Source organism: Macrobrachium nipponense, chromosome 2 (genome assembly GCF_015104395.2).
Source record: "Macrobrachium nipponense isolate FS-2020 chromosome 2, ASM1510439v2, whole genome shotgun sequence".
Lineage (NCBI taxonomy): Eukaryota > Metazoa > Arthropoda > Malacostraca > Decapoda > Palaemonidae > Macrobrachium > Macrobrachium nipponense.
The window spans coordinates 90,911,545-90,939,291 of record NC_087201.1 but is presented as its reverse complement, the minus strand read 5'-3'; the positions used below and the strand labels follow the sequence as shown (position 1 = coordinate 90,939,291).

At 40.4% G+C, this 27,747-nt stretch overlaps 1 protein-coding gene across 1 annotated transcript in view; it reads right to left on the bottom strand.

The window, feature by feature from the left end:
* Positions 1-27,747, bottom strand: part of LOC135220776 (BTB/POZ domain-containing protein 6-B-like) — a gene marked incomplete in the record, with an annotated part of 184,957 nt that overhangs the window by 9,300 nt on the left and 147,910 nt on the right. The window contains 2 exon segments of the mRNA XM_064258248.1: positions 9,592-9,760; positions 10,517-10,713. Coding sequence (XP_064114318.1) covers positions 9,592-9,760; positions 10,517-10,713 — 366 coding nt within the window.

Below are 27,747 nucleotides of genomic sequence, written 5' to 3'. Positions count from 1 at the left end.
TCTTGGCTATTTTGATAGATTTACTTTTGTCTTCCCTGCCTGGGACCTCATATATTTCACAGTCTTCAATGTTATTGTATCTTTTCTTTAGTGAATCTAAAAGTATTAATTTATCTAAAGTTTCATACGCAAGATTTGGTACTACTACTGTGCCTCGCACACTGTTCATTGTACCATGCCTTGTGACATTTATATTTATGTTATCTATATTTTTTATAAACTGATAATTTTCTGATTGGTTTTTGGTTGTTGCTTCAACCAACCATTGCCTAATTTTAATTTGCCTTATGCTCATCTGCGATGGGTATCGATTCAGTAAGTAATTCTATAATTTCAATAAAGATGTCTTTATCTGCTTCTAATTCAAAAACCTCGACCAGTTTGACTCCCCAAAGAGAGAATCAAAGTGAATCAAGGTTGGGTCCTGTCGATATCTACTTTTTTTGGGTTTACTGTATGGTAATAATGTTTTAATACCACTCTGATTTTAATTATTTGAGTTATCCTGAGAATAGTCCATTGCCGTGCTAGAAGTCGTTGGGAAGCTAATTTTTTACTCCATATAAAAAATTGATAAATTTCATCAAGGATAAGGTCCCTCTCACCAAGGAGGCCCAACTGGGGGAGGGGCAATGCTGTTACACACACTGGTAACTGCCCTGGGTCCCTCATCTGGATATACGCCATACCCACAGTGCCTTAAGGGTCGTCAGTCCCATGAGATCAGACCCAGCACTGTGGGCATGGCTTGACTTAAAAATTTCCCCTCACTCGATCACGTCAGGTACTCTAGTTTTATGGGTGGAGAGGCATGCTGTGCAACTCCACCCTCTGTCAAGTTAAAAAAGCAGTCAATTCAATAGTCCAAAACCATGCCAAGGTTGTCAACGAAAGAAGAAGAGAGGTAGGAGGAAAACTTATAAGAGAAGGAGTAAAGGAGTTAAAGGTCCCAATGTTCAGCTGGATCCACAGCAAAGAGCGTAGGCATAAAGGGGCATACTCTCTCTGCAGTGGATCCCTAAGCCCCCCACCTCGTCAAGGAGTTGGGATCAGGGGGACCAGTGAAGTAACTACTGCCCTTATATCCTGTGCTCTAACTTTTAATAAGAGGAACACTTCAAGTAATTTTGAATGTAATTCTACATGTAATTATATCTCTAAGACAGAAAGCCAAAGAGTTCTTTGACAATGCACATAAAGGATTTCTCATTGAGCACCACAAGTTCTGTGAGGTGCCTCTAACACCATTTAAGAGCTCTAACTGGACAGAGAGTTCTGTCTTGGTCTGTTGGGCCTATAATCTCTGATAAACTCTTAATTGAAAATGAACAAGGCCAAGGCCTTGAGGATTGTTCATTCTTTGCCAGAAAACTAAAATGAGAAAACTGTTTCCTAGGGAAAACCCCACCTTTTTATCAAAGGCTTGTACTTCACTTATCCTTTTGGCCATAGCTAAAGATACTAAAATTATTGTCTTCCTTATCAGAAATATAGTATACATACACAGCCAATAAGAGAGAGAGAGAGAGAGAGAGAGAGAGAGAGAGAGAGAGAGAGAGAAGAGAGAGAGAGAGAGAGAGAGTTATCCTTATTTAAAAGTGAAATGGAAAGATTATTGTATTTCTTCTACAGTTATATTATTATCATTATTATTTGAAAATATTAACAAACATATCATACATATATGTACCATAAAAATTCTCTCATCTCAGTAAAAGAGAGAGAGAGAGAGAGAGAGAGAGAGAGAGAGAGAGAGAGAGAGAGAGAGAGAGAGAGAGAGAAAAAAAAAAAAAAATTACATGGACAATAGTTGGCTCTGCAGATTTTTCTTTGGGACACATCTACCCATTATTTGCGGGAAATTCACAGATTTGTGGGTTTTTCCGACGATAAATATTCACTAATTAGTGTATTTTGATGTTATTTTCATGACTAAATACATTTTTTTTCATGACTAAATACATTTTTTTTATACAAAAATGATTTACTAATTTCCAAATATTAATATTGATTAATACTGCATTAGTTAGTTTAATAAGATTAAATTATATCAAATAAAGATAATAACTCTCTTTCTCTCTCATTACAGATAGTACATTTTTTGTATGACAAATGAATGATTTACTAATTTTCAAATATCAATGTATTAATATTAAAGTAACCAGCAATACCTTTAATTTATAAATTAAAAAATTATGTAAGAATGAATGAATTTCCATTCTAGCACATCTTTCTTTTTAGATCCAGGTACTAAGCTGAGGTCCGCAGCTGTCAAATACGTATGTCCAGTAATGTGACAGGAGGGAGAGCGAGTTTTGTTGCTAACATGGTAATTTATCTCTCTCTCTTTTACTGAAATGAAAGAATTTTTATGGTACATGTATGTATATGTTTATCAATATTTTCAATTAATAATATAACTGTAATTACGAAATTCAGATGAGACAGTATATATATTACAGAAATACAATAATCTTTCCATTTCACTCTTTTAAATAAGGATATCTCTCTCTCTCTCTCTCTCTCTCTCTCTCTCTCTCTCTCTCTCTCTCTCTCTCTCTCTCTCTCTCTCTCTCTCTCTCTTACTGAAAAGAATTTTTATGGTACATGTATGTAATATGTTTATTGATATTTTCAGTTCATAATAATAATAATAATAATAATAATAATAATAATAATAATAATAATAATAATAATAATAATAATAATAATATCTCGAAGAAATAAAAATAACCTTTCCATTTCACTTTTAAGTTTTAAGTAAGGATAACTCCTCTCTCTTACCAAGATGAGAGAATCTTTTATGGTAGATTTACATGTTTATTAACCCTCTTACACCAAAGGGGTATAATAAAAATTGTCTCCTGTATGCCGGGGGGATCCCGGAGTGGGCACTGTAGCGGAAAGAATATTTTTTTCAAAAAATCACAGCGCGCTTAGTTTTCAAGATTAAGAGTTCATTTTTGGCTCCCTTTTTTGTCATTGCCTGAAGTTTAGTGTGCAATCATCAGAAATGAAAAAAAATATCATTATCATATATAAATAATACAATATATGATAGTGCAAAAACAAAATATCATATATAATTGTATTCAAATCACGCTGTGAGCAAAACGGTTAAAGCTAACGAGTTAATTTTTTTCGTTGTATTGTACACTAAATTGCAATCATTTTGGTATATAACACATTGTAAAATAATCAAAGCAACACAGAGAAAATATTATCACAAAATAATGCATGAATTCATAACGCACGGACATAAAAAAATGTTTTTTTCAAAAATTCACCATAAATCTAAATATTGTTCTAGAGACTTCCAATTTATTTCAAAATGAAGAAAAATGATTGAATATTACTATACTGTAGAGTTTTAGCTTACAATTGCAGCTTTCAAATATTTCCGACGAGTTAAAGTTGACTGAATGTCAAATTTTTTTTATATGCAAATATTTCAAAAAATGAGATAAGCTACAACCTTCAATTATTTTTTGTTGTATTTTACATGAAATTGCGCACATTTTCATATATAAAACTCTATGAAACGCCTAATATGAAATGGAGCAAATATTACGAGAATGCGACATACGCATTTCGGAGATTTGTGGAGGAGAATCCACACTCGGAGGGAAGGAAAGTTTTTTTTTTTAAATTCACCATAAATCTAAATATTGTGCTAGAGACTTCAAATTCCTTTCAAAATGAAGATAAATAACAGAATATTACTAAAATGTAAGAGTTTTAGCTTACAATTGCGTTTTTTTATTATTTCGGTAGAGTCAAAGTTGACCGAACGTGGTTTTTTTTTCTATTTATCATGATTTATATCCAAATATTTCAAAAATGAGAAAAGCTACAACCTTCAATTATTTTTTGTTGTATTCTACATGAAATTGCACACATTTCCATATATAAAACTTTCTGTAACGGCTAATTTAAAATGGTGCAAACATTACAACAATCGCACGAAAAAATTTGATTTTTTTTTGGAAGAGTTACTGCGCGGACGTAAGGAAAATGATTTTTTTTTCATAAATTAGTCATAAATCGAAATATTGTGCTAGAGATTTCCAATTTGTTGCAAAATGAAGGTAAATAATTGAATATTACTAGAATGTAAGAGTTTTAGCTTACAATTGCATTTTTTGACCATTTCGGTAGAGTCAAAGTTGACCGATGGTTGAAATTTTGGCACTTATCGTTATTTATATGAAAATATTTCAAAACTGATAAAAGCTACAACCATGGGTTGTTTTTAGTTGTATTGTGCATGAAATTGCGCACATTTCCATATATAAAACTTTATGTAACGGCTAATTTAAAATGGTGCAAACATTAGGACAATCGCACGAAAAAATTTATCAGAAGAGTTACCGCACAGACGTAAGGAAAAAGTTTTTTTCATAAATTCACCATAAATTGAAATATTGTGCTAAAGACGTCCAATTTATTGCAAAATGAAGGTAAATGATTGAATATTACTAGAATATAAGAGTTTTAGCTTACAATTGCGTTTTTCGACCATTTCGGTAAAGTCAAAGTTGACCGAAGGTTGAAATTTTGGCACTTATTGTTATTTATATGAAAATATTTCAAAACTGATAAAAGCTACAATCATGAGTATTTTTTGGTTGTATTTTACATGAAATTGCACACATTTTCATATATAATACTCCATGTAACGGCTAATTTAAAATGGTGCAAAAATTATGTCAAAGTGACGAAATAATTTCTGAGATGTGTCACTAATAATTTTTAGTGCGATAAGAAAGAAATTCGCACTTGCGCGCCTGCGTAACGATTGTAAACAAAACAACGCCTTGATCCGTGAGCTTCCAGCATCCCCCAAGCCGTGTGATTCAAAAGTTTTCGCCTGGTAGGCCTGTAAGTATTTTTCTGCAAATTTTTAAAAAAACTTTTCTATGTCGACGTACGATATGTCCAATCGGCACCTGACAGACAATTTATCTCGGCGTAAGAGGGTTAATATTAAAAAAAAATAATAAATAAATAAATAAATAAATAAATAATAATATACTTAGGAAGCAGACCCTGTCTCAACCATACTTTATTAAATGTGATGGCTACCTCAGCAGCGTTACACTTGTAGAGATTCTTTATTTTTCAAATAGCAGCTTTTTCCGTACTACTTAAACAGGCTAGCAGAGCGCCTATGGAGGTCATTATCAAATACAGATAAACTATGATATTATAGTCATCAAAGTCATTCACAGTTGCTCTCTCTCTCTCATTTGCTTATAGCGAGCTTTTGTCTGGAGCTGCCAGACATCCTCTAGGCAAAGCTGATGATGGACTGCTTCTGGAGTGGTGTCTGTCCTCCTTATATTTGGGGTCGTCAGCAGGGGATCTGCCCCATGCTGATCTCCTATTGGCTGGCGGCAGTAAGTCTTCTTTATCATTGGTCGCTTGAGCCAGGTCTCAAGCCACTTTCGCCATGTCAATGGTTTCATTCTTATAATCTAGACCTCCTGAGGTATGCGGTAACGCTCCTGGACGTTGCATAATGCTGTGGGACGGCACGGCTAATATGATTGTTGTTGCCTGCAGGAGTATCTCTTTAGGGGCCATTGTCTTCCGTAGAGTTTTTGTGGTCGGTGGTGTCATTGTTGGTGGCAGGTCTTCTCATACTCGTGGAGAGGAGAAGCTTCTCATCCAGCAAATATAACCAACACCAAATACAACGCAGGAAGAATTTCTCCTCCCCATGAGTATAAGAAGACCTGCCACAGACAATGACACCACCGACCACGAAAACTATGCAAGACAGTGGCCCCGAACGAGATACTCCTGCAGGCAAAGACAATCACATTAGCCGTGACGTCCCGCAGCAGTACGCAACACCAAGCAGCGTCACCGCACACCTCAGGTCTAGAAGATTATAAGAACGAAACCATCGACATGGCAAAAGTGGCTTGAGACTCAGCTCAAGCAACCAATGATAAAGACTTTCTGCCGCCAACCAATCGGAGATCAGCATGGGGCAGACCCCCTGCTGACGACCCCAAATATAAGGAGGATGGACACCACTCCAGAGACAGTCCACCCTCAGCTCCCTAGCCTAAAGGATGTCTGACTGCTCCAGATGAAAGCTCACTATAAGAGAGAGAGAGAGAGAGAGAGAGAGAGAGAGAGAGAGAGAGAGAGAGAGAGAGAGAGAGAGAGAGAGACTTTAATGACTATGATATCATAGTTTAGCTGCATAAGCTGAAATATATACATCCATCTTGAGCCTGTATTTGATAATGACCTCCACAGGCACTCTACTAGCTATTCAAGTAGTACGGAAAAAGCAGCTTTTCAAAAAATAGAGAGGAATCTCTATTAGTGTAATGCTGCTGAGGTAGCCATCACATTTAACAAAATTATAATAGTAATAATAGTAATAATAATAATAATACAACTGTAATTTCAAATGAACATTCTTTCCCTCCTCTTTCTTTATAATCTTTCCCCTCATCTTCTTTCTATCTCCAGGGAAGCTAGCGAAGTCCAGAACTGTCAAATATGTCAAGTAGTGTGACGGGAGGGGAGGGAGTGGTGCCATCTAATGGTCAATGATTTTAATTATTTTTATTCTCTCTCTCTCTCTCTCTCTTTTACTGGGATAGATTATTTTTATGGTACGTACATGAATGTAATAAGATCGTTAATATTTTCCAATAATAATAATAACAATACGTAATATAAATGTAATTACAAAATTCATGTGTATTTTAAAGAAATAAACAACCTTTCCATTTCCCTCTTTTAACCCTTAATGGACGGATACCTTCTCTGGAGTAGTAATAACAAGTTTGTGTTGGTGGACAGATTGTTCCTGTAGAGAAGCAATATTAAGTACCATCGATTTGGAAAGAATTAGATGGGAAAGATGTGTCAATACTTCTATAGCCCTTAAATTCACTTATGACAACTTTTACACTGGCTAAAACCATTAATCGGGCATCTCAGGGCTTCAGTTCTGCTTCTGACTTCAAGGGAGAATGTACTACCATCTTTTTGTAAATTTGCTCATAAATATAACAAGAGGTTGCTGTTGGTTTTTGTTCTTGTCTTTTATGACAGTATGTCAGTTGTAAATGTAATTTTGCAAAGATAAGTGCATAGAAATACTAGAAAAAACATGTACAAATAAAAGAAAGTTACTGAATCTTTGTTCTCGGTAAATTTAAGTAAATATTTTTCAACAAATATACTAAGAATTTGTTACTGATTTTATTTCTTATCTGACTTGATATTGTGTGACCTGTAGTTACAATTTTATAAAATTAAATAAAATCATTTATTAGAAAAAACACATACAAGTTGGTAAAATTTATGATCGTCTTGTAAAAGAGGCCCAAAAAGGGGATGCAAATAAGTCATTTTCAACTTCTCATGGAAGGCAGGGAAAATTTTTTAGAATTTTTTTTCTTTCTCCATGTGCATTTGCATATCTTTCTTTCCACTGATGTGGTTTTTTTTTTTTTTGTAAATTGGCCGACCTCAAAGTTTACCCGGCCTGAGGAACTGCATATCGCTCTTGGCTGGAGGTGTTAGAAGTACATATGTATGCAAATATCTTTAAGGGTACTAATGTTTATTTAAGATGACTTTGAAATTATATCAATAATATAATTTCAAAGATAATACAGTAACAAGATAATAATATAAGGTAAATTCAATGTAGTTTTTTTATTTTAGGTATGCATTTGGTTTTTGAACTTTAAAGATAAGCAATTATAAGTGTTTCTATTTCTTCCTTCTTTTCTCTCTCTCCTCTCTCTCTCTCTCTCTCTCTCTCTCTCTATCGCTAAAATGTTTAATATGACTCTGAAATGATATTAATAGTATCAATTCAATGGTATATTTGATGTATGCTGACACTTTAAGTATACATTTGGTATTTGAACTCTCAAGACAGGCAGATATAAGCATTTTTAGAGGGGAGTTCTAACTATTCGCAGAAGGGTCTGGCACCCATCCCCTGCAAATACAGGGGAACACTGTACACTATAGTGCGTTTACTTTTCTAAGATCGATCTGGTGGGGCCAGGTAGAAACGGCAGAGTTGTCATATCTACGGGTATGTAAGTCCCATTAAATGTTTCCCGCAGATATAATACTTCTTAGGAGGATTTTCTTTAGACCTTAGGAGTCGAGGGAAAGAGTTTGCTTCTTCCCTGTGAATTTTTAAAAAGTTTTATTTTCATTACCGAATATATATAGCGATTCCTTCTTTCTCTTTCTATAGTTATAGATGCGCTGAATGGCCTGTTTGCTCCTGTGTTTGGACTTGAAACATAAATTCATAATCATCTCTAGGCATAGCAGGCATTTTCAGTGGCCTCAAGACATTAGAAAAATGTTTACTCCATCCTCTATATAAACCTGTGTCAGTCACTTGAGGAAAGAGCATGAACATCCATATGGGCACCCTTCCAATGGCCGCCTAACGAGTCCTAGGATATGCATTCAACAAGCTCATTTGAGGGAGCAACTACCTGTGGGCAAACCCCACCAACCTCCCTTGGACTGGCAGTTTGCTTCCTCACTGGGGCAGGGGGGTTTAGCAGTGACCTTGGTCTAAGAGCATCAGTGGGACGGATAGTCACCTCCCCCACAGCATTTTTACTAAAACTCTTCACTTTGTCTATCAGAACTTTAAACCAAGTCCCAATTTGGGTGCCTAACGAGTCCTAGGATACGCATTCAACAAGCTCGTTTGAGGGAACAACTACCTGTGGGCAAACCCCACAAACTGTATTCACTAACAGACCAAACTAATGACCAAACTTATGGTCTATTTGCACTGTGAGATTGGCAATGGCACTGGGTTCCAATGAAAGAGAGCCAGGAATTGGAGTTCAAGGAAAAGTCGGAGGAGTATTAATGGGAGAAAAAGTAGTCAAAGGCATAACAGATACAGGAATAATGACATTATCAATATTTTCAAGTCTTGGTGAACTCACCTGACTAGAGGTCTTAGTCTCGGCTCTTGCAACCACTTTCCTAATTCTGTCACGGTTAAGTTTAATTTTATGAAAATCTAATACTAACTGACATTTCCCCTTACCCCAATCTTTACACTCGTCACAAGTTAGAGTTAGCAAACTTGTCCTCTGCATATACTACACATAGTATGGGAATCGTACTCAGCTGACGTCAGTCTTGTTTGTGGCCCTGTGCTGCAAAATCTAACACTAGATGAACTAGTTTGACATATTTCAATCAAAAGTCAAAATCAGTGATAAAGTCAATCTAAGCTAATATAATTAGCACTACCAAAGTAGTAATAGAATATTTGTCACCCAACCCTTGAAAAACCACAACCATCGGGTGACCAGATTTTTCAAATTTTCAGGTACTGTAGTGTTGGAAACTTATAGCTAGGTAATTATTTGGTAAGTTACTTAAACCTGGTAAGTTACTTAAATAAAACTGATATTTTTATAACCTTTACATTTCTATTTCAATACACTAAGCACCATTCTCAATGTTATTCTCCAAAATCCCAGTAAAACACTCGTATATTAATGGAAATCTTAAAAAAAAAAAGCTATATCAGCTCTTTCTGTCAACAACTTTACATACCTCACCATATTTCTTCAGCTCTATTCTGACATTGTAATCAGCAGCACCACTGGATGAGCCATAAAGACCATATCCTACAACAAATATCCGCTTATCCACCATGAAATTTATGGAGTCCACTCGTCCTCTATATCGCCACTGATTACTTCTGTAAGCTGAAGATTGAAATCTGTGGGGGAAAATTCTTATCTAATTCAACAATGTCAAGAACTAGTACATTAAGGGTGCAATGCAAAATTAAGATTCTTCTACCATAAAAAAAAGGCATGTTTACATATATGAAAGTTAGCATTAGTGGAAAAATGAATAGAGTTTCAAGATTTGGTCAGATGATGGTGGAAATGGTGTAAAATCTGAAAATCTGTAAAAGCAAGACTGAGAAAGAATAGATGGAGTAAAAGGGACTGCAACATAACCAAAACCAAGAATGATCTGGAGACAGCCACAAACTATCCGTGAAACAAGCAAGAAAGAGAGAGAAAGACTGGGGTAAGAGGTGTAATGTATATAGGAAGCCAGATAAAAGAAACTACAGATAATAGGGAATTCATTCAAATTCAAGTCCCCATATGTTGCTTGTATCAGTAGATTTAACCTATTGCAAAACTGGCTTATTTCTGATATAAAACAGGCTTTGACAGAAAATACCTATTTTTGGTAGCTCCTGCGAGTCCTCAAAGGAGTAAACACTCTCATGGTCCCCCCAGGGCTCCATAACACAGACCAATCAATTATACATAGAATTCTCTTATAGTCTTTTTTGGCAAGAATAGTGCTTGTTGGCACAGTGACTCAACATAAAGGACTCAGGACAGGAGGGCTCTATCTCCTGTCCTACAACAACTACCTTGGCTCTATGTACCACTTCCTCAGGGGACAAACAGCAGCTACCCCATAAAAAATATATAAAATAACCCTGACTCGCCTGTGACATATCTGCTTTTTTAATCCTTGTCTGGGTTTGACTGGATAGGTAACAGAAGGCTTGTTTCTGGCAGTGAAATGGAGAAAAAGATCAGTTGTTTCCTGCAGGGTAAGAATCCCAGACTGGGCAGCACCATTTGCAAACTCTCCCAGTTCCATACACGGTATACGTATAAGGTTTAGAGCAGATCCCAAAACCTATAAAAGAATAAATGTCATTATAGGACAAAAAAAATCTCATTAAATGCTTAAAAACCATAAAGCAAATACTGTAGCTCTTTGAATAGCAACATGCCACAAGAGTTGTACAGTATGATTTTCTCGTGTGTGAATATATTAAAGGAAATTTAAGGAAAATTCCTAAGATAAAAACACCAACAAGCAACTAGCTTAAAGTATAACCTGTATTACACATGTAAATGAACATACATTTTCAACTTCAAGTACTGAAACTTGATTACTGTTCAATTAAATTACCTAAAATGGAATTTTTATAATAAAATTAATATTAATAATACTTACCTGTATAATTCATCTAGCCCTATATCCCCAAAATCACACCAAAATTTACCACGTTGGCAACCCTTATACCTCCTATTCTGTCCGCCAGTTGGCAACACTGCTGTTTGACAGTTATCAAACCATCCCTTGAAACTCAGTTGTGATAGGAAGTTCATGGGGTAGGATGGGTGGGACTAGATAAATTATTAATATTAATTTTATTATAAAAATTCTATATTAATAAATATAACCTTAATATAATTTATCTAGCCCAATTAACCATATTAAAAGGGAGGGAATCTGAATAAAATTTCCCTTTTGGGCAGAATAGGAGGAACCAACCTAATCTGATAAATGGAAAAGGAAAAAAAAAATAAATAAATGGACATAAAACAACAAAGAAATATGACTCATATGCTAAGTTAATAACTCAACCCAAAGTCTCAGATACTAAGAACTCTAAGTCTCTTACCATAATGCCAACGAACTGTGGTAGTAAAGGACAAGGAGTAAGTGCGTAGTCAGTCCGTCTGTACAAAAGTCAGACGACCAACCAGGTGACAAGTCAGACGACATCGGGGATAGAAAGGCTGCACCCCGATGACTTCATCAAGCACTAAGACCACCAGCCACATCTGCCCTCATGAATGTCAGGCACCAAGAGAGAGGAGCGGGTTATTGGTGACTTTCCCGAAGGATGAGTGCCTGGATTGCCTGGCCGATTCAAAGCTAAGCGAACATCCGGGGTGTATCAACGCAACCCAAAGTTGCCAGCAGCAATATCCTCTCATGAGCGACTCCTGACTTGAGCTTTCTGGCGTCAAGAGAAAGGAGCGCTGAGCAAAAAGTGACTCAGTCCCGGAATATGAGTGCCTAACAGTCCAAACTGCTATCATGTTAAGCGATCATCGGAGGGTGTAACAACAAAACCGATTTCGTCAACAAGAAACTCAGAGCTACTGAATGTCGCCTGATCTCGCATGAGTGTCAGTCTTTGAGAAAACAGGTGAGATGGCGAACGAGTTGCCAGCAACAGCAGATGACCCATCGACTAATTCCCTGTCCAGACAGACAATGGGAGAAGTGTGAGTCATCAAAGCAGTCAGTCCTTAAGTCATCAACAACACCAGGAAATACCTAACTGCCCAACTTCCATTACATTATTATCTTAACGAAACCAAAAACTGGCTAAAAGAGTTATACAGGTATTTCTCATTTAATGATGTACTCGTTTTACAACAAATCGGAGTTACGACGACAACGTGAAGCGAGAAAAAACCATAAAAAGAAAATAAAAAATTGCCAACAGTGGCCAAGAGAAAGGCTATTCACTGCCAATAATTTAGCCTAGCCTAGGTTTTGAAAACCTTGAAATCTATGGGTAAAACAATAAATAAGGCTTTAATATACTTTGTAAAGAAAAGCTATACAGTTGAACCTCTTAAAGTCTGCATTCTATGGGCAGAAACTCCACTGGTTGGCTTGATTCAGCCACCATTAGTTTGTTTTGTGGCCGAACTGGTGGGGCCACGTTTGTTTACAACTTCAAGAAAGCAAAAATTATGCCATATATCCTTTGTTTTAGTGAGAATAATTCTTAGTAATAAAAAGAAAATTATATTTTTATAACAAAATTAGATTTTGTATATACTTACCCAGTAATTATATAGCTAAGAGTTTCTACTCAACAGCAGCATTAAGTTCAAATTTCGCGGGTAGGGCTTTCGATGGCTCAGTGTAGGTCTACAGTGCCGTCACCCTACGGCAATACTAGGAACGATTTAGTTAATCACATTGTTATGTTTGATGCATAATGTCCATAAGAGGGGAGGTGGGTGGGCTCTGATCATTAATTACTGGGTAAGTATATGCAAAATCTAATTTTATTATAAAAATATAATTTTTGTATATGTGACTTACCCAGTAATTAAGGCAGTCTCCGGGTTACGACGGGTTCGGCTTACAACATTCCGAGGTTAAGGCGCTTTTCAATTATATTCATCAGAAATTATTTCCAGGGTTACGACGCATGTTCCAGGGTTATGCCGCCTACAACGCTCATCTGGCAGAAGAAATACGACACCAGAAATGCAAAATAATCAATATTTGAAGGTTTTTTGGATGAAAAATGCAATAAGAATGCAGTTTACATAGTTTTCAATGCACCCAAAACATCAAAACTAAGGTTTTCTTAGGATTTTTCATGATGTTCTGGCTTACGATCTTCGGGCTATGTGTCTCAAGAACGGAACCCCCATCATAACCCGGGGACTGCCTGTATATAGCTGATTCCACACTGAATGGAAGTGGGATCATGGACAGATTCTACTCCGAAGCATTAAATCATGTAATGAATTTGAAATAGAAAAGTAGCTGGCATTGAAAAAACAATGCTTGTTGTTCCTATGAGTTATGAGAGCTATGCAGATGAATAACTACTGCCTCTGGTTGGCAATCATCTTAATTTGTAGAGGTGTGGCGGTAGAACCAAGGGTCACCTTCTACTCAAGGGAAACTTTGCAGCAAGGAGGACAGTCCTATGGTTAGCAAAGTCTGATAGGTGCCCGCCCTTGCCGTGGTTGCAGCACCTCTATAAAACAGCCAGAAAACATTGACACCTACACTGAAATAAAGTCAAGACCCATCCACTAAGAGTGGTGGGTTCTCCAGGTACGCTGTACCCCCTGGCTCTCAAAACTCAGCACCTTGCTGAACAGGCGAAGAGATAACAATAGGAGAACATCCAATACTTCCTTCCACGATGCCATGCCAGTCACTAAAATGGTCATGAGATACTGAAAAAATGACGCTTTTTAAACCCACTTAGAACATAAAAGCGATGATCACTCACGCTCCGGATGTTCGATGGCTGAAAGGGCATAAAGAGCATACATCGCCTGAAAACTAAGAGGTAGAGGTAGTTCTTACATCCTTAGCTTCACTACAAAGTATGAAAAAAAACAAAAAAAAAAACATCCCATAACAATGTTTTAAAGATGAAGTCCAAATAAACTTGAAGACAACACGTTTATACAAAGAGAGAGGCTCCAGGAGGAACTCTTCTCTTCACACTGGAAGCAGAGCTATCAGGTTGCCTTCCAATGCCACTCCAATTTGGGGTGAACAATTAGTAATTGTACACTTTACGAATTAGAAAATGAATATGGAAGACAAAAACTGCTGTGTTTGTCTGAGAAATCATTCTGAATTATTGCAATGGCCTATGGGTCAATTGCAACATAGTAGACTTAGGGACTTCTGTTGTACTCGTACCGTGGGGTAAATAAAGATGATGAGTCTAAAGAGACAAATCTCTCTGTCTGATGATTCTCGCAATGGCAAGTGTTAAGTTCAAAATAGGAACTATAAGCAAGAATCCAAAGCCAACCAGAGGCTTAGGCCTGTGATGGCCAACAAGAGATCCGAATTAGCAGTTAAAACATAGACAGCAGAGAAATTATTCTAATTCGAAGTCAGTCACGGATAGAAACTCACAGAGAAGGCAGTCACTACTCCTCACGTGACTTCATAGGCTGAGTTGCCTGGTAGCACATTCCACACTGGAATACATTCATCTTGTATAGACGAATGCCCTTTAGCACCTACATGATAACCGCAACAAGAGGGAAAGAAAACCCCCTTGTTCAGTAATCATTCCAATTCCGTGGTGTTGTTGCCAAAACATCACCAAAATAAAAATAAAAATTGGCAACTCTTGGAAGGCCAGGAAGGCTGTCCTGGGTTTCAGGAAATTACGAGAAGGTACTATATGTCTCTGTCACACACCAGAAGAATTAACTTACAGGCATACGCCTATTACTCGAACGTACAACTGATAACAGATGCATGTCGCGAGAATATACAAGTACGTATATTCGTAGGCTCTTCTTGACCATGCGTCAGCCTAATTATTCTTCACTTTAAAGAGAAAAAGATTAAGGACTGGAAACAGACCTTCATTCTCTAATGAAGAGAGCGAAGGTAAAGGTATCCCGAAGGAAAGCTTCTATTGAGATAACAGGACACCAAAGACTATAGTTCATGCTGAACTGGTTGTTCCCAAAACGGAAACACTGACTGGAAAGCTCCTATAATCGAACCAAGAACATAGGCTCTCGCATCCAAACTCTGGGGAGAGTAATCCATAGATTTCTCTTGTTCAGGATGACTGTTCTTGTCAGCCCTTCTTGGAACTAGAGGGAGCGGGCGATAACGCACACAATCATCCACTTGCGGTGAACATAGCAATCGAAAGACTTAGGAAAACTTATTCGCCTAAGTGAAAAAGACGTTTCCTGGAGGGAGAGCAGAGGTTTTCACCCACCAAACAGAGCATTCTCTTCCTACAACTAGTTCAATAGTAAGAATGCGAGACAATAGAGTAGAATTAACTGTGCCAAAAGATGTCGAGAACTTGCTTTTTCTCTCCATGCATCTGTCTTCGTGATCGAAACTTCACGATGAGGATTACGTGAAAAACTTCTCGACTCTTGTGATGGTCTGTTCAAATGGTGACTAATGAAAGATCACCTAGTGTAGACGAAAGTGAATGAAGAGACTATCGTCGGGCGTCCAATAGGAAGCGCCAGACTACCAACAGCTGTTGCCAGCTTAAACATGGAAAAAACGCAGAGTGAGCTGAAGCAAAGAAGTGTAAGCTTTCGATGTGGCAGAGGCAGAGCACCTGGACAGGGAACTGGTGCTCGACAAAAATAAAACAGCCATACGAGAAAGATTCGAGCAGCTAGGCACCAATACCTGGTGCTCATCATATGATTCAGTACTATTCTGATGAGGGTCCAGGATAAAAGTACTGAGAAGGCTCATATACACCAGTGCAGGAGCAGAGTTCAAATCCACTTCTGCGAACTACAAGTCGGTATTTGTACCTGTAAGCGCATGTGAAGGCGTGCAAGTCGACACACTGGCTGCGAACATCTGGGAGGACTAGCTATCAAAAGCAAAAGGTTGCTTACAATGCTTCCAACATATAAGTGCTAGTACAGGGTGTCCAAGATTAGTACTAGGCAGTCCCCGGGTTACGACGGGGGTTCCATTCTTGAGAAGTGTTGTAACCCAAAAATTGTCGTAAGCCGGGACATCATAAAAAATCCCAAGAAAACCTTACTCTTAATGCTTCGATGCATTGAAAACTATGTAAACTGCATTCTTATTACATTTTTCATCCAAAAAAACATTCAAATATTGATTATTTGCATTTTTGGTGTCTTATTTCTTGTGCCAGATCAGCGTTGTAGGCGTAACCCTGGAACATGCTTCGTAACCCTGGAAATAATTTCTAATGAATATAATTGAAAAGCGCCTTAACCTCGGAACGTCATAAGCCGATGTAACCCAGGGACTGCCTGTAATTATTATGTAAAATAAGTAACCTTTCTTTAATTCAATGACTACTGATGACCAGTTCAACCGAGGGAAATAAAACCACCCATCGGGATCCCCCAGACGAATCAGCTGAGTCGCGAGTCAACATCAACTGAGAGTCGAATCAGCCGAGTCTCGAGTCAAAAAGCAACCAAAAGCAACGTTACACGTTACGTCATCCTTGCGCTATACTATTGGTCATTAAATAATCACTAGAGGCTTATTAGCCGAATTTACGTCGATGGCAGAGAAGCGTCTGACGTCTCCTGGCCCCCAGCATGTGGACCCGCCCTCTCCCGACGACCAAGGCTTTCAGAAAGTCCAAAAGAAAAGGATAAAAGCCCTTATGAGTGTCATCAACCTCCCATATTCCTCGACTGCTGCACCATCTACCACGACCTCTGCACCACCTACCAAGGCACTTCCCAAATTCAGGACAATTTCCCAGCAAGATCGAACATCCTATGCAGCTGTTCTAGCACTTGAAAAGAAATATCCCACTGCAAAACTTCAAGCCCGACCGAATCTCAAAGGGGAATTTATTATTACCCCGAAAGATGAACAGTCTGCAGAACTCTTAAAAATGGATTCCTCATGTCTTCTCTTAGACCCAGCTGCAAAGTTATCAAAGGCAATGATCTGCAAGGTCCCTAAGTACGTCACTTTGGACCAAATTTTGGAAGTGCCAGGAATAATGACTGCTTCACGTTGCACCGTGAAGAACAAAGATGGAACAGAGGAGCAAACTTTAAAAGTTGAGGCCACTTTCAAGGGCGAAATCCCAGACTTCATCAGCCTTGGGATCCTTGGTACTTACAAGACCGAAGCCTTCATTCCTGAACCAGAGGTTAGGGCATCACAGAAGAGAGTGCACAGCCCAGCATGTCTGCGGTATTTGTAGCCAAAAGCATGAGACTGACATTTGCCTTGCCAAGTTTAGAGCGGAGGGCCACACTGTTGCCCGATGCCCAAACTGCCACCAGTCACATCATGCATGGTTTAAGGGGTGCCCTGTCAGACTGGAAAAAATCTGGAGGATGAAGGGCATCTCCCCACCGCCAGCAAGACCTCGAGAACGACAACCATCGCCCCTGAGACGACCACCAGGTGAACCACGTATTGATCCAAGAACAAATCGACCACCTCCACCACAAACTCTTCAACCTTCCCCTGCAGAACACCCCAAACCTCGTCATTATATCCCAAACCCCTCATCCTTTCCTTCCATCCAACCTCAAATTCCCAAACCCCTTCCAACCCCCCCACCCCCTAAGGTTATTCCCTCAACCCCTCAGTCAATTCCCCCAACCCCTCAGGTTATACCTCCAGCCTTTGCACCGCCGACAACGCCGATTCCTGCTCGTGTTGAAGCAGGAACACAGACGGAAGAAACCGCGATCGAAGAAATGATTACAGAAGGACCTACATACAGTGAAGCAACAACCCAGACCGAGGAAAAGCCAGTAACTTCCGTTCCACAGGCCGAAGCAGCAACGCAAACAAAGCAAGTAAAAACCGATAACATCTTCGACACAGGAACCTATGACAAACCCAAGCTCCGGATAACAATTGAGGAATTTAGAGCATTCCTGCACAGAACTCTCTACGACAATGGTCGTTATAGTAATAGGAAAGAGCTGGCCAAGATCATCGATGAAGCCTTAGACATGGATGTTGCGCTCCCAGATGAACTCCTCACAAGGAAATATCGATACAGAGCACCGACGTCGTAATGCTGCACGACTGAGATTGCTGTTTTTAGCATAAACTGCTTTTTCTCCTAATAAACAACCCTCCTTTCCCCTCCGAATTTTTCGGCCGCCTCACGTCTAACGACCGAATATTTCAACTGTCACTCTAACTACCGCTTAAGCTGTTGTTTACTTTTGTTTTGCTTTCTCTAAAACTTATAATATTTCGTTTTTCCTTCGTCGTTCCCTATTGCTAAACGATCGGCGCTTTTTTCCTATTATCGTAAGTGAAATATGGTACTTGAACTCCATAGAGTTATGTGCCTTTTTTCCGTTTTTCTACGACTATAAAATTTTTCTATTTCCTTACTGGCTATCTCTGACTCGCCAGGACTTGCTACTATCGATCTTTACCTCCTACTAATGGGTACCTTAGGGTTTAAAGGGGTTTGTAACCTTGCCTGTTCACCTTTCCTTTCTTTTTTCAAATCATACCATCTCACATGCATAACCCATAGAATCATAAATAAAGGCTCACCTCATATCCTTAAAAATCACCTTTCCACATCCAAAAAAATTCAATGACCTACGGGCTGCTCTGTGAGCAAGAGCCCGTGCTGGCATAAAGCCAGCTTAATCAATAACAACAACAAACAACAACCAAAAGTTGGGTCTGCAGTCGCGAGTTGAAGGAACATAACTCTCCAGTTGCAAGTTGAAGGAACATAACTCTCCAGTTGCAAGTTGAAGGAACATAACTCTCAAGTTGCAAGTTGAAGGTACATAACTCTCCAGTTGCAAGTTGAAGGCACATAACTCTCCAGTTGCAAGTTGAAGGAACATAACTCTCCAGTTGCGAGTTGAAGGAACATAAGACTATGAGGAGTCAGACAAGGAGGACTGCAAGGGTGCGAGGCTTCACTGACCGAAGAATACTTCTTCAGAGGTTGAGAGACCAAAGAATCATATCATCAACGCGACCTATTAGGTGACATGCCACTGGAATAGGACTACAACTGTACACTGTCACTGATGCGCCTTTCCAGCAGCGTTGGGTCGAAACCTACATGTTCGAACAAGGTGGAAAAATCCTTCCTCACTTCACATCCATCAAGAAGCCTTTTCAATGGCTGCCTGCCAATACCTGGGAAAAGCTACGGGTTTGACTGAGGGGGCTACTACCAAGGGCAATCCCCTAGGACTCCTTTTGACTATCAGTATGTCCTCTCCTAGGCTGTTCTTGGCCGTGAGAAAGAGCAGGACAGTGACTTTAAGTCTAGGAGATTCGAGTGGCCAGATAGTCACCTCCTCTGACAAATCCAGAAAGACTCCTTTCCAGCCGCTGTCTATCGATACCTGGGACTGACAACAGGTTCCACTGAGGGAGCGACTACCTGTATGTAACCCCCTGACCTCCCTTGGACCTCTGGTATGTCTTCTCCCCAGTGTGGGGGAGCAGGAGAGTGATCTTTGTCTAGGAGAATCGAGGGACAAGTAACCACTTCCTCCAATGCATAACACTTCACTGTTACATTGATAAATTCCCGATAAAAAAAAAAAAAAAAAAAAAAAAAAAAAAAAAAAAAAAAAAAAAAAAAAAAAAAAAAAAAAAAAAAAAAAAAAAAAAAAAAAAAAAAAAAAAAAAAAAAAAAAAAGGCAAAGGCATGGGAAGGTAGCAACAGAGCCAGGAGCAGGAGAAAAGGACTGATATAAAAGGGTTAGAAGGAGAGAAATGGTGTCAGCTTTGGCAGGCGTGAGGCAAGAGTCAGAAGGCGAGAGGCAAACACTGGGTGTTAAGCAGGCCATAGGCATAGGTGCCCAAAAAACTGGGCAACCATTGTCAACCCAAACACTGGGCGCTTGGCAGTCACTGGTGCCTGAAACGCTGGGTGTTCAGCAGCCACTGGAACCCGAAAACTAGGCGCTCAGCAGCCATTGGCGCCCGAAACATTGGGCGCCCAGGGGTGGATGCTTTGACAGCTGGTGTTTTAAATAAGGTGGTCTTATGTCAGCTCGGGCTCTTGCTCCTAGACAGACAAGATGCCAACATCTCTGGAAATCTTAGTTACTTATTACTTTATGCAAATAATCAACCTGTAATCAATTACAGTAAATGAAATTCTGGTAACTAGGCAAGAAGGGATGCTAAAAATGTTAGAATAGCATTAGCATTTCCTATACCCAGTCTTTGCATTAAATAATGCCAAATGACGCTTGGACAGACTAGAGGCGAGATGCCAGCATCTCTGGTGATTTAAGTTACTCATTACTGTAAGAAAATAAGTGATCAGTAATCGATTATTAACTCCTTTATATGAATTTATGGCATCTATGGAAATGAAGGCATCTTATTTCTTACAAATCGCGTAAATGTACAAGTACATTTTGTATAATGTAACAAAATTTCACTCTAATTAGTGATCAAGGAAAAAAAATTAAACAAGTAATTACAAATATATGAAAGCATTTCCTATATTCAGAAAAGTATTGAAAATTAACGTAAATGTACATACGTTTACGCTCTGAAATATCAAGAATTCAAAGTAATCAAATTCAATAAGTGATTACGCACTCTCGGTGCCTCAGCTGTACCCTGCTAACTGACTCGAGTAGCCTGAGATCCAGTCCGACACGCAAGTTGGAGGTTAGGTTACTGAACATGAATGTTCACAACTGTATGACACCAGGAAAATACTTCCATATGGCGAGGCCATCCCAGCTCTCTCTGTAACGTACCAAGGTACTGCCGAAGCAAAACCCAGTAGTTAAATAATACCCGATTGACAGGACAATCCGCTTATGACCTCCCGCAGCCAAACAATCATGCCATTCTCTACTTAATACATTATCAACCTCCCCCTTTGTCTCTGCAAAGAAAAGTGATGAGTATCGCAAGCACGGTAAACAAAACAATATGTGTTGGCCTAATTGCCAACATTTGGCCTAAAAAAAGAGTTTTGACATTCACAAATTACCTTTAAGGTAATTATGTTTACCGGTGGTTTACGACTAGTCTATGATCAGTAAACAAAATCCCAAAATCAATACACCAAATGGAATGATGCAACATTCCTGCAATATTCAAGAATGACTAAAGGTAATCATTAACGGGCGACTTACATGTAGCCTAATCCCAGTAAGCAAAAAAAATCCAAAAGTCTTGGGATAAAGAATGGATAACTTTTTGAATTACTTTAAGGTAATCATAACCCTTGATTTGAGAATACTAGTCAAACATCCGGTAAACAATAAGAGGGGAAAAGGATTGTTCTAGGGTAACTGTTACCAGCATGGTGTCTTGCTAATAGCTCATGGCCGGTAAGCAAATTCTAAAAACGAAAGTTTGGCCTAAAGTAATGAAATAACATCAAGATTAGTTACTTAAGGCAATATTTAACCGACGACTTACGTCAAGCCCAGTAAGTAAAAAGATATGTAAAAGAATCTGATCTACTTGAATAGTGATCCATTCAAGAACTATCAATAAGGTCATTGTTATTATACTAGCAAACTGACCCATCTACGATGGGTGATAAAATACGGGTGCAGAAGTGAAAAATTTATATGTACTATTTGTTCAGCAATATTAAAATAAGGGCGATTTTTATACATACCTACTACAGAACCTCTTTGTACACAATATTATCAGTTTGTCCACAACTTAATTTCAAGTTGGCAGAGTCAGTTGCTCTGCTTATTGCCACATACAGTTGGCCATGCGTGAACATGGGCGACGGCAGAAACACACCAACACAATTCAAAGTCTGGCCCTGCGACTTGTTTGCAGTGAATGAGAAGGCCAGGTTGATGGGAAACTGTCTGGGCCATAACTGAAACGGAAACTGGTTGTCCAAAGGCATCAGAGGAATCCGGGGGATGAACAGACGTTTGCCGGTGTGAGGGCCTGTTGCTATCACTGCTTCGATGACGTGGGAGTTTAGCTCCATAACGGTGTACCTCGTTCCGTTGCAATGTCCATTGGCAGGATCGAAATTTCGAAGTAACATTACCAGGCAGTACTTCTTCAACGTTATTTTGTGCACTGGCAGTCCCGATGGATTTAAGTTATTCAAAAAATCTTGCGGATATTGATGATAATTTTCATCTTCTATTGTGTCCGAGCTGAAATATTTGCGACTTTCTCCGGGGAAGTTGTACAGAAATTATGTATGAAAAATCGTAAAGTAACTAAGTCTACGGGAATAACCAGCCTCGTTTCACGGCCAGAAACAGCTCCGTTTCAGGGAATCCCTTCTCACCCCGACCCCCTACAAAGGAAGGGGGTAGGTTGGATGAAACCACATTACAAACCATCTTAGGGGTCCCCACCATAACCCTGCCAAGTTTCATGCCCATCCGACCAGCTGTTTGGCCGTGATTGAATGACAGACAGACAGACAGACAGACATTACACCCATTATAGTATGATTCCCAGAGACTGCCAGTATCCGGCTAGATGTTAATCTGAACAAAATAAACAAAAGACAAGATTCATCCTGCTCGAAAGCTATGAATGCGTTCTGGTGGCTACAACACTACCAAAATCCGGTGATAAAAATGATATTATTATTGTACAATAAAGTTTCATACATACTTACCTGGCAGATATATACTTAGCTATAGACTCCGTCGTCCCCGACAGAAATTCAAATTTCGCGGCACACACTACAGGTAGGTCAGGTGATCTACCGGCCTGCCGCTGGGTGGCAGGAATAGGAACCATTACCGTTCTTGAACCAGATTTTCTCTTCCACCTGTCTCCTGAGGGGAGGCTGGGTGGGCCATTCAATCGTATATCTCTGCCAGGTAAGTATGTATGAAACTTTATTGTACAATAACAATATCATTTTCATACATTCAACTTCCCTGTCAGATATATACTTAGCTGATTGGCACCTTTGGCGGAGGGTAAGAGACAGCTAGTTACTGATTAGACAGGTAAACAACATATGTTGTAGGTAATAAAAGTTAATTAACAATACCCTGGTTCCTACCTGTTTAGGCGGAAGATTTCATAGCTACTGCTTAGAAGTCTGCTTCGCCTCAAAAGCTTCAGCGAGGGTGTGACCTATGGCTGAGAACTCTTGAAAGGACTGTCAATGGGGTCTTATCCACTTACTCGACAGAACCTGATGGCAATTGTCACTGGGGTCCTATCCACTTACATGACAATATACCTATGCCTATTGGCATACAAAGGAGTACAACACTGATCCCGATCACCCGATCCTAACCGTGGATTAGTATTTACGATTGAAAGGAGTTATCCCCAAACACCTTTCAAACAACCTAAAAACTCAACACCAAATTATTTTAAAATCACACTATACAAAATATAAGGATAAAAAACAATTTTAGGGATCAGTCTTATCTCCTTTACCCAGCACTGTATTCGCTGATACATACGGTCCCAGAGAGAAGCATTTCTCGTATGTTACTCTTACATCTCTTAAGTAATGTGAGGCAAACACCGAGTTGCACCTCCAATACGTGGCTGCCAAGATGATCTTCATCGACATGTTCTTATTGAACGATAACGATGTAGCAACTGCACGTACCTCGTGTGCTTTAACCCTTAATGTCTTAAATGAATCACTATCACAACTCAAGTGAGCTTCAGTTATTACATTTTTAACAAAAAAGGCTAATGCATTTTTTGACATTGGTCTTCTCGGGTCTTTAACAGCACACCAGAGGCTTTGATTGCAACCTTGCAACTGTTTCTTCTTTTGCAAGTAAAACTTCAATGCTCTAACAGGGCATAATGCTCTTTCAATTTCATTTCCCACTAATTGAGAAAGCCCTTTTACTTCAAACGTTCTAGGCCAAGGTCTTGAGGGATTTTCGTTTTTCACTAAAAACAAAGGTCTGAAAGATAATACTGCCGAGTCTCCCTTAAAACCCACTCTCGAGTCTAGAGCTTGCAACTCGCTTACCCTTTTTGCAGTAGCGAGAGCTATCAGGAAAATACATTTTCTTGTTATGTCTCTGAAAGACGCTTTATCAGGAGGCTCGAATCTCTCTGACATAAGATATCTGAGGACCACATCTAGGTTCCAACTAGGGGTGAGTGAAGTTCTTGATTTCGACGTCTCAAATGATCTAATTAAATCATGAAGATCTTTGTCATTCTCTATGTTCAGGCCCCTATTCCTGAACACAGCAGACAACATGCTCTTATACCCTTTAATGGTTGACACTGCTAACTGAGATTCTTCCCGTAAATATAAAAGAAAATCAGCAATTTCGGTCACAGAGGTATCGGAGGAGGACAGCTTCTTCGCCTTGCACCATCTACGGAAAACTTCCCACTTCGATTGGTATATCCGCATGGTTGAGGACCTTCTTGCTCTCGCAATTGCTTTTGCAGCTTTGCGAGAAAAGCCTCTCGCTCTGACCAGTCTTTCGATAGTCGAAAGGCAGTCAGGGCGAGAGCGTGGATGTTTTTGTGGTACCTCTCGAAGTGGGGTTGTTTGAGCAGATCTGTCCTTTCGGGAAGAGATCTGGGGAAGTCCACCATCCATTCCTGTACCTCTGTGAACCATTCTCTTGCAGGCCAATAGGGAGCGATCAATGTCATCCTCATTCCTTCCGAGAACACGAACTTCCTTATTACTTCCCCCAGAATCTTGAATGGGGGAAAAACATACGCATCTATGCCCGTCCAGTTCATGAGCATGGCATCGACTGACAGGGCTCTGGGATCGTCCCCCAACGAGCAAAAGTTCTCCATCCTTCTGGAGAGGAACGTTGCAAATAGGTCTACTTGAGGCTTCCCCCAAAGAGACCATAGTTGCTGGCAGACTTCTGAATGAAGGGTCCATTCTGTTGGAAGGACCTGGTTCTTTCTGCTCAATCTGTCCGCCCTTATATTTCTCCCTCCTTGAACGAACCTCGTCAGGAGCACTATCTTTCATTCCTCTGTCCAGAGCAACAGATCCCTTGCCAGCTCGTAAAGGGAGAAAGTGTGTGTACCCCCCTGTTTTCTGATATATGCCAGAGCCGTGGTGTTGTCCGAGTTGACCTGGACCACCACGCCTCTGACTTCGTTCTCGAAATGTCTCAGTGCCAAATGTACGGCTATGAGCTCTTTTGCGTTTATATGCCAGGTCTTCTGTTCTTCCGTCCAGATGCCTGACACCTCCTTCGTCCCTAGTGTTGCTCCCCATCCCGTCTCCGAGGCGTCGGAGAACAACACTAGGTGAGGGTTCTGCAGAGACAAGGACACTCTCTTGTTCTTTCTAAGAGGTTCTAACCACCATCGCAAGTGGTGGTATTTGATGCTTTCCTCTATGGGAAAGGTATCCGTCAGCTCTCCTGTCTTCCTGTTCCAACTTCTCCTTAGATGGAACTGCAAGGGTCTCATGTGCAGCCTCCCCAGAGAAACGAACTGCTCTAGCGACGAAAGGGTGCCCAGAAGACTTAGCCATTCCCTCGCTGAGCTTCGTTCTTTCTCCAGGAAGGCTGAGATCTTTTCCAACCCTTTCGCAATCCTTTCTTGGGATGGATATGCTCGAAAACCCCGAGAATCCATCCGAATCCCCAGATAGATGATGTTCTGGCTGGAGATCGTCTGAGACTTCCCGAGGTTCACGAGCAATCCGAGAGATCTGACTAATTCCAGAGTTATCTCCAAGTCCTCCAAACACTGTTGTTTTGACTGTGCTCTTGTGAGCCAGTCGTCCAAGTAAAGCGATATTCTCACCCCCTTCAGATGTAGCCATCTTGCTACGTTCCTCATCAACGCCGTAAACACCTGAGGAGCTGTAGAGAGGCTGAAGCACAAAGCCCTGAATTGATAAATCCTTCCCTGCACCATGAATCGAAGATATTTCCTCGACGAATGATGCAGGGGGACGTGAAAGTGGGCATCCTGAAGGTCGAGGGAGACCATCCAATCTCCTGGACGGAGAGCAGCGAGGACCAAATTGGAGGTCTCCATGGAGAACTTTGTCTTCTCCACGAAACGGTTCAATGCACTCACGTCCAGGACCGGCCTCCACCCTCCCAAGGCTTTTGGCACCAAAAAGAGGCGATTGTAAAAGCCCCGAGAGTGCGGATCCTGTACTCTATCGATGGCCTACTTCTCCAACATTTGCTGTACTAACCCGAGAAGGGCATCTCTTTTTACAGGATCTTTGTACCTCGCTGACAGCTCCCTCGGTGTCGTCGTCAATGGAGGTCTGTTCCTGAAGGGGATGAGGTATCCTTTCTTGAGAACTTGTAGGGACCAAGCATCCGCTTTTCTTGAAGCCCATGCTTCTGAAAATTTCAGAAGTCTGGCCCCTACTGGTGCTTGGAGGACTGGAACCTCATTTTGGATTCTTTCTCGGGACTCTGATAGAAGATCTTCCTCTTTTTTCCCCTCCTCTCTTCCTTGGGGCTCGGCTTGAAGTGCTGCCTCGAAAGGGCTGTTGGGCAGTTCTTGGCTCCCTCTTCGTGACAGGAACAGCTGGTCTAGGTTTCTTTGCAGATTGCACCAGCAAATCTTGTGTTGCCTTCTCAGTAAGAGTGTGGGAAATATCCCTCACTAACTGAGAAGGAAACAACTGCTTAGACAGAGGGGCATATAAAAGAGAAGCCCTCTGTACTGGAGAGACTGCCTTAGTTAAAAAAAGAACTATAGACAGACCTCTTCTTCGGTACTCCTGCCCTGAAAAGGGATGCCACTTCAGCCGATCCATCCTGCACCGCCTTGTCCATACAGGCAAGCACACTATCGGTCCTGAAGAAGCCAAGACCGATATTGTGAGGGACCACAGATCCCCCCAGGAGATAGCCTGGAGGGCTGCCATAGCGGTAGCCCCCAATGCCATTGCCTCTTGCTGCGTAAACCAAAGGTTCTCCAACAAGAGATGCTGCAGAAGCAAGCCAGGAGTTAGGCGTACTAACTCTGGATCAACCTGCTTAGTCTGCAGAGGGTTCTACGAGGGCAAGTAGAGGTGCCACTGATGAGGTAGAAGAGGGGGAAGCAACTTGTCCGATCTGTTGGCCCTGAGTGAACTCTCTTGTCCTGAGACAAGATTGTTTACTTTGTCCAACACACCCCTGGACAAGGAAGACCATGGTAACCTAGAGCTTCTGTGGTAACCCCACAGAAGCTCTAGGTTTCTTCTTAGGACCCCAGAACAACTCTAACTGTGAAGGGCGGTCAAGAGGAGCAATCACTGATCCTTCCCCAAGGTCACTTGTGTTGACGAATCAGTGCGATGACCACTGGATCTCAGGAGTGAATGTGTCTTGAGGGGACCATCAAGTCCTTCAAGGGCGAGTCCCTCCCTCGACCCTCTTCCTTCAGAAGGAAGAGCCTCGAAAGACCCCCTAGGATCTCCCCGAACCACTTGAGCATAGGACCTCTCAGGTCCTCTTGCTCCTCCAGGTGTATTCCGAGGAGGTTGAAGGGACAGGTGAGGAAGATCTGACGCTTGCGCTCTGTCTTTTTTTGCAGAACTAACAGATGGAGCGGGCTGCGGGCGATCATCAACCCACGGTGATGATCAGTTTGCAGTCTAGAAGAGTGCTCTCCCCCCTGTGGAAAAGTGCTCCTCTGAGGACGGTAGTGACACACTCTCACGCTCGGGGAATTGCTACTGGAGGCCTGAAACGTCCATATGACCGACGATCGAGCGAGGAATAGTGTCCACCAGCATGACAA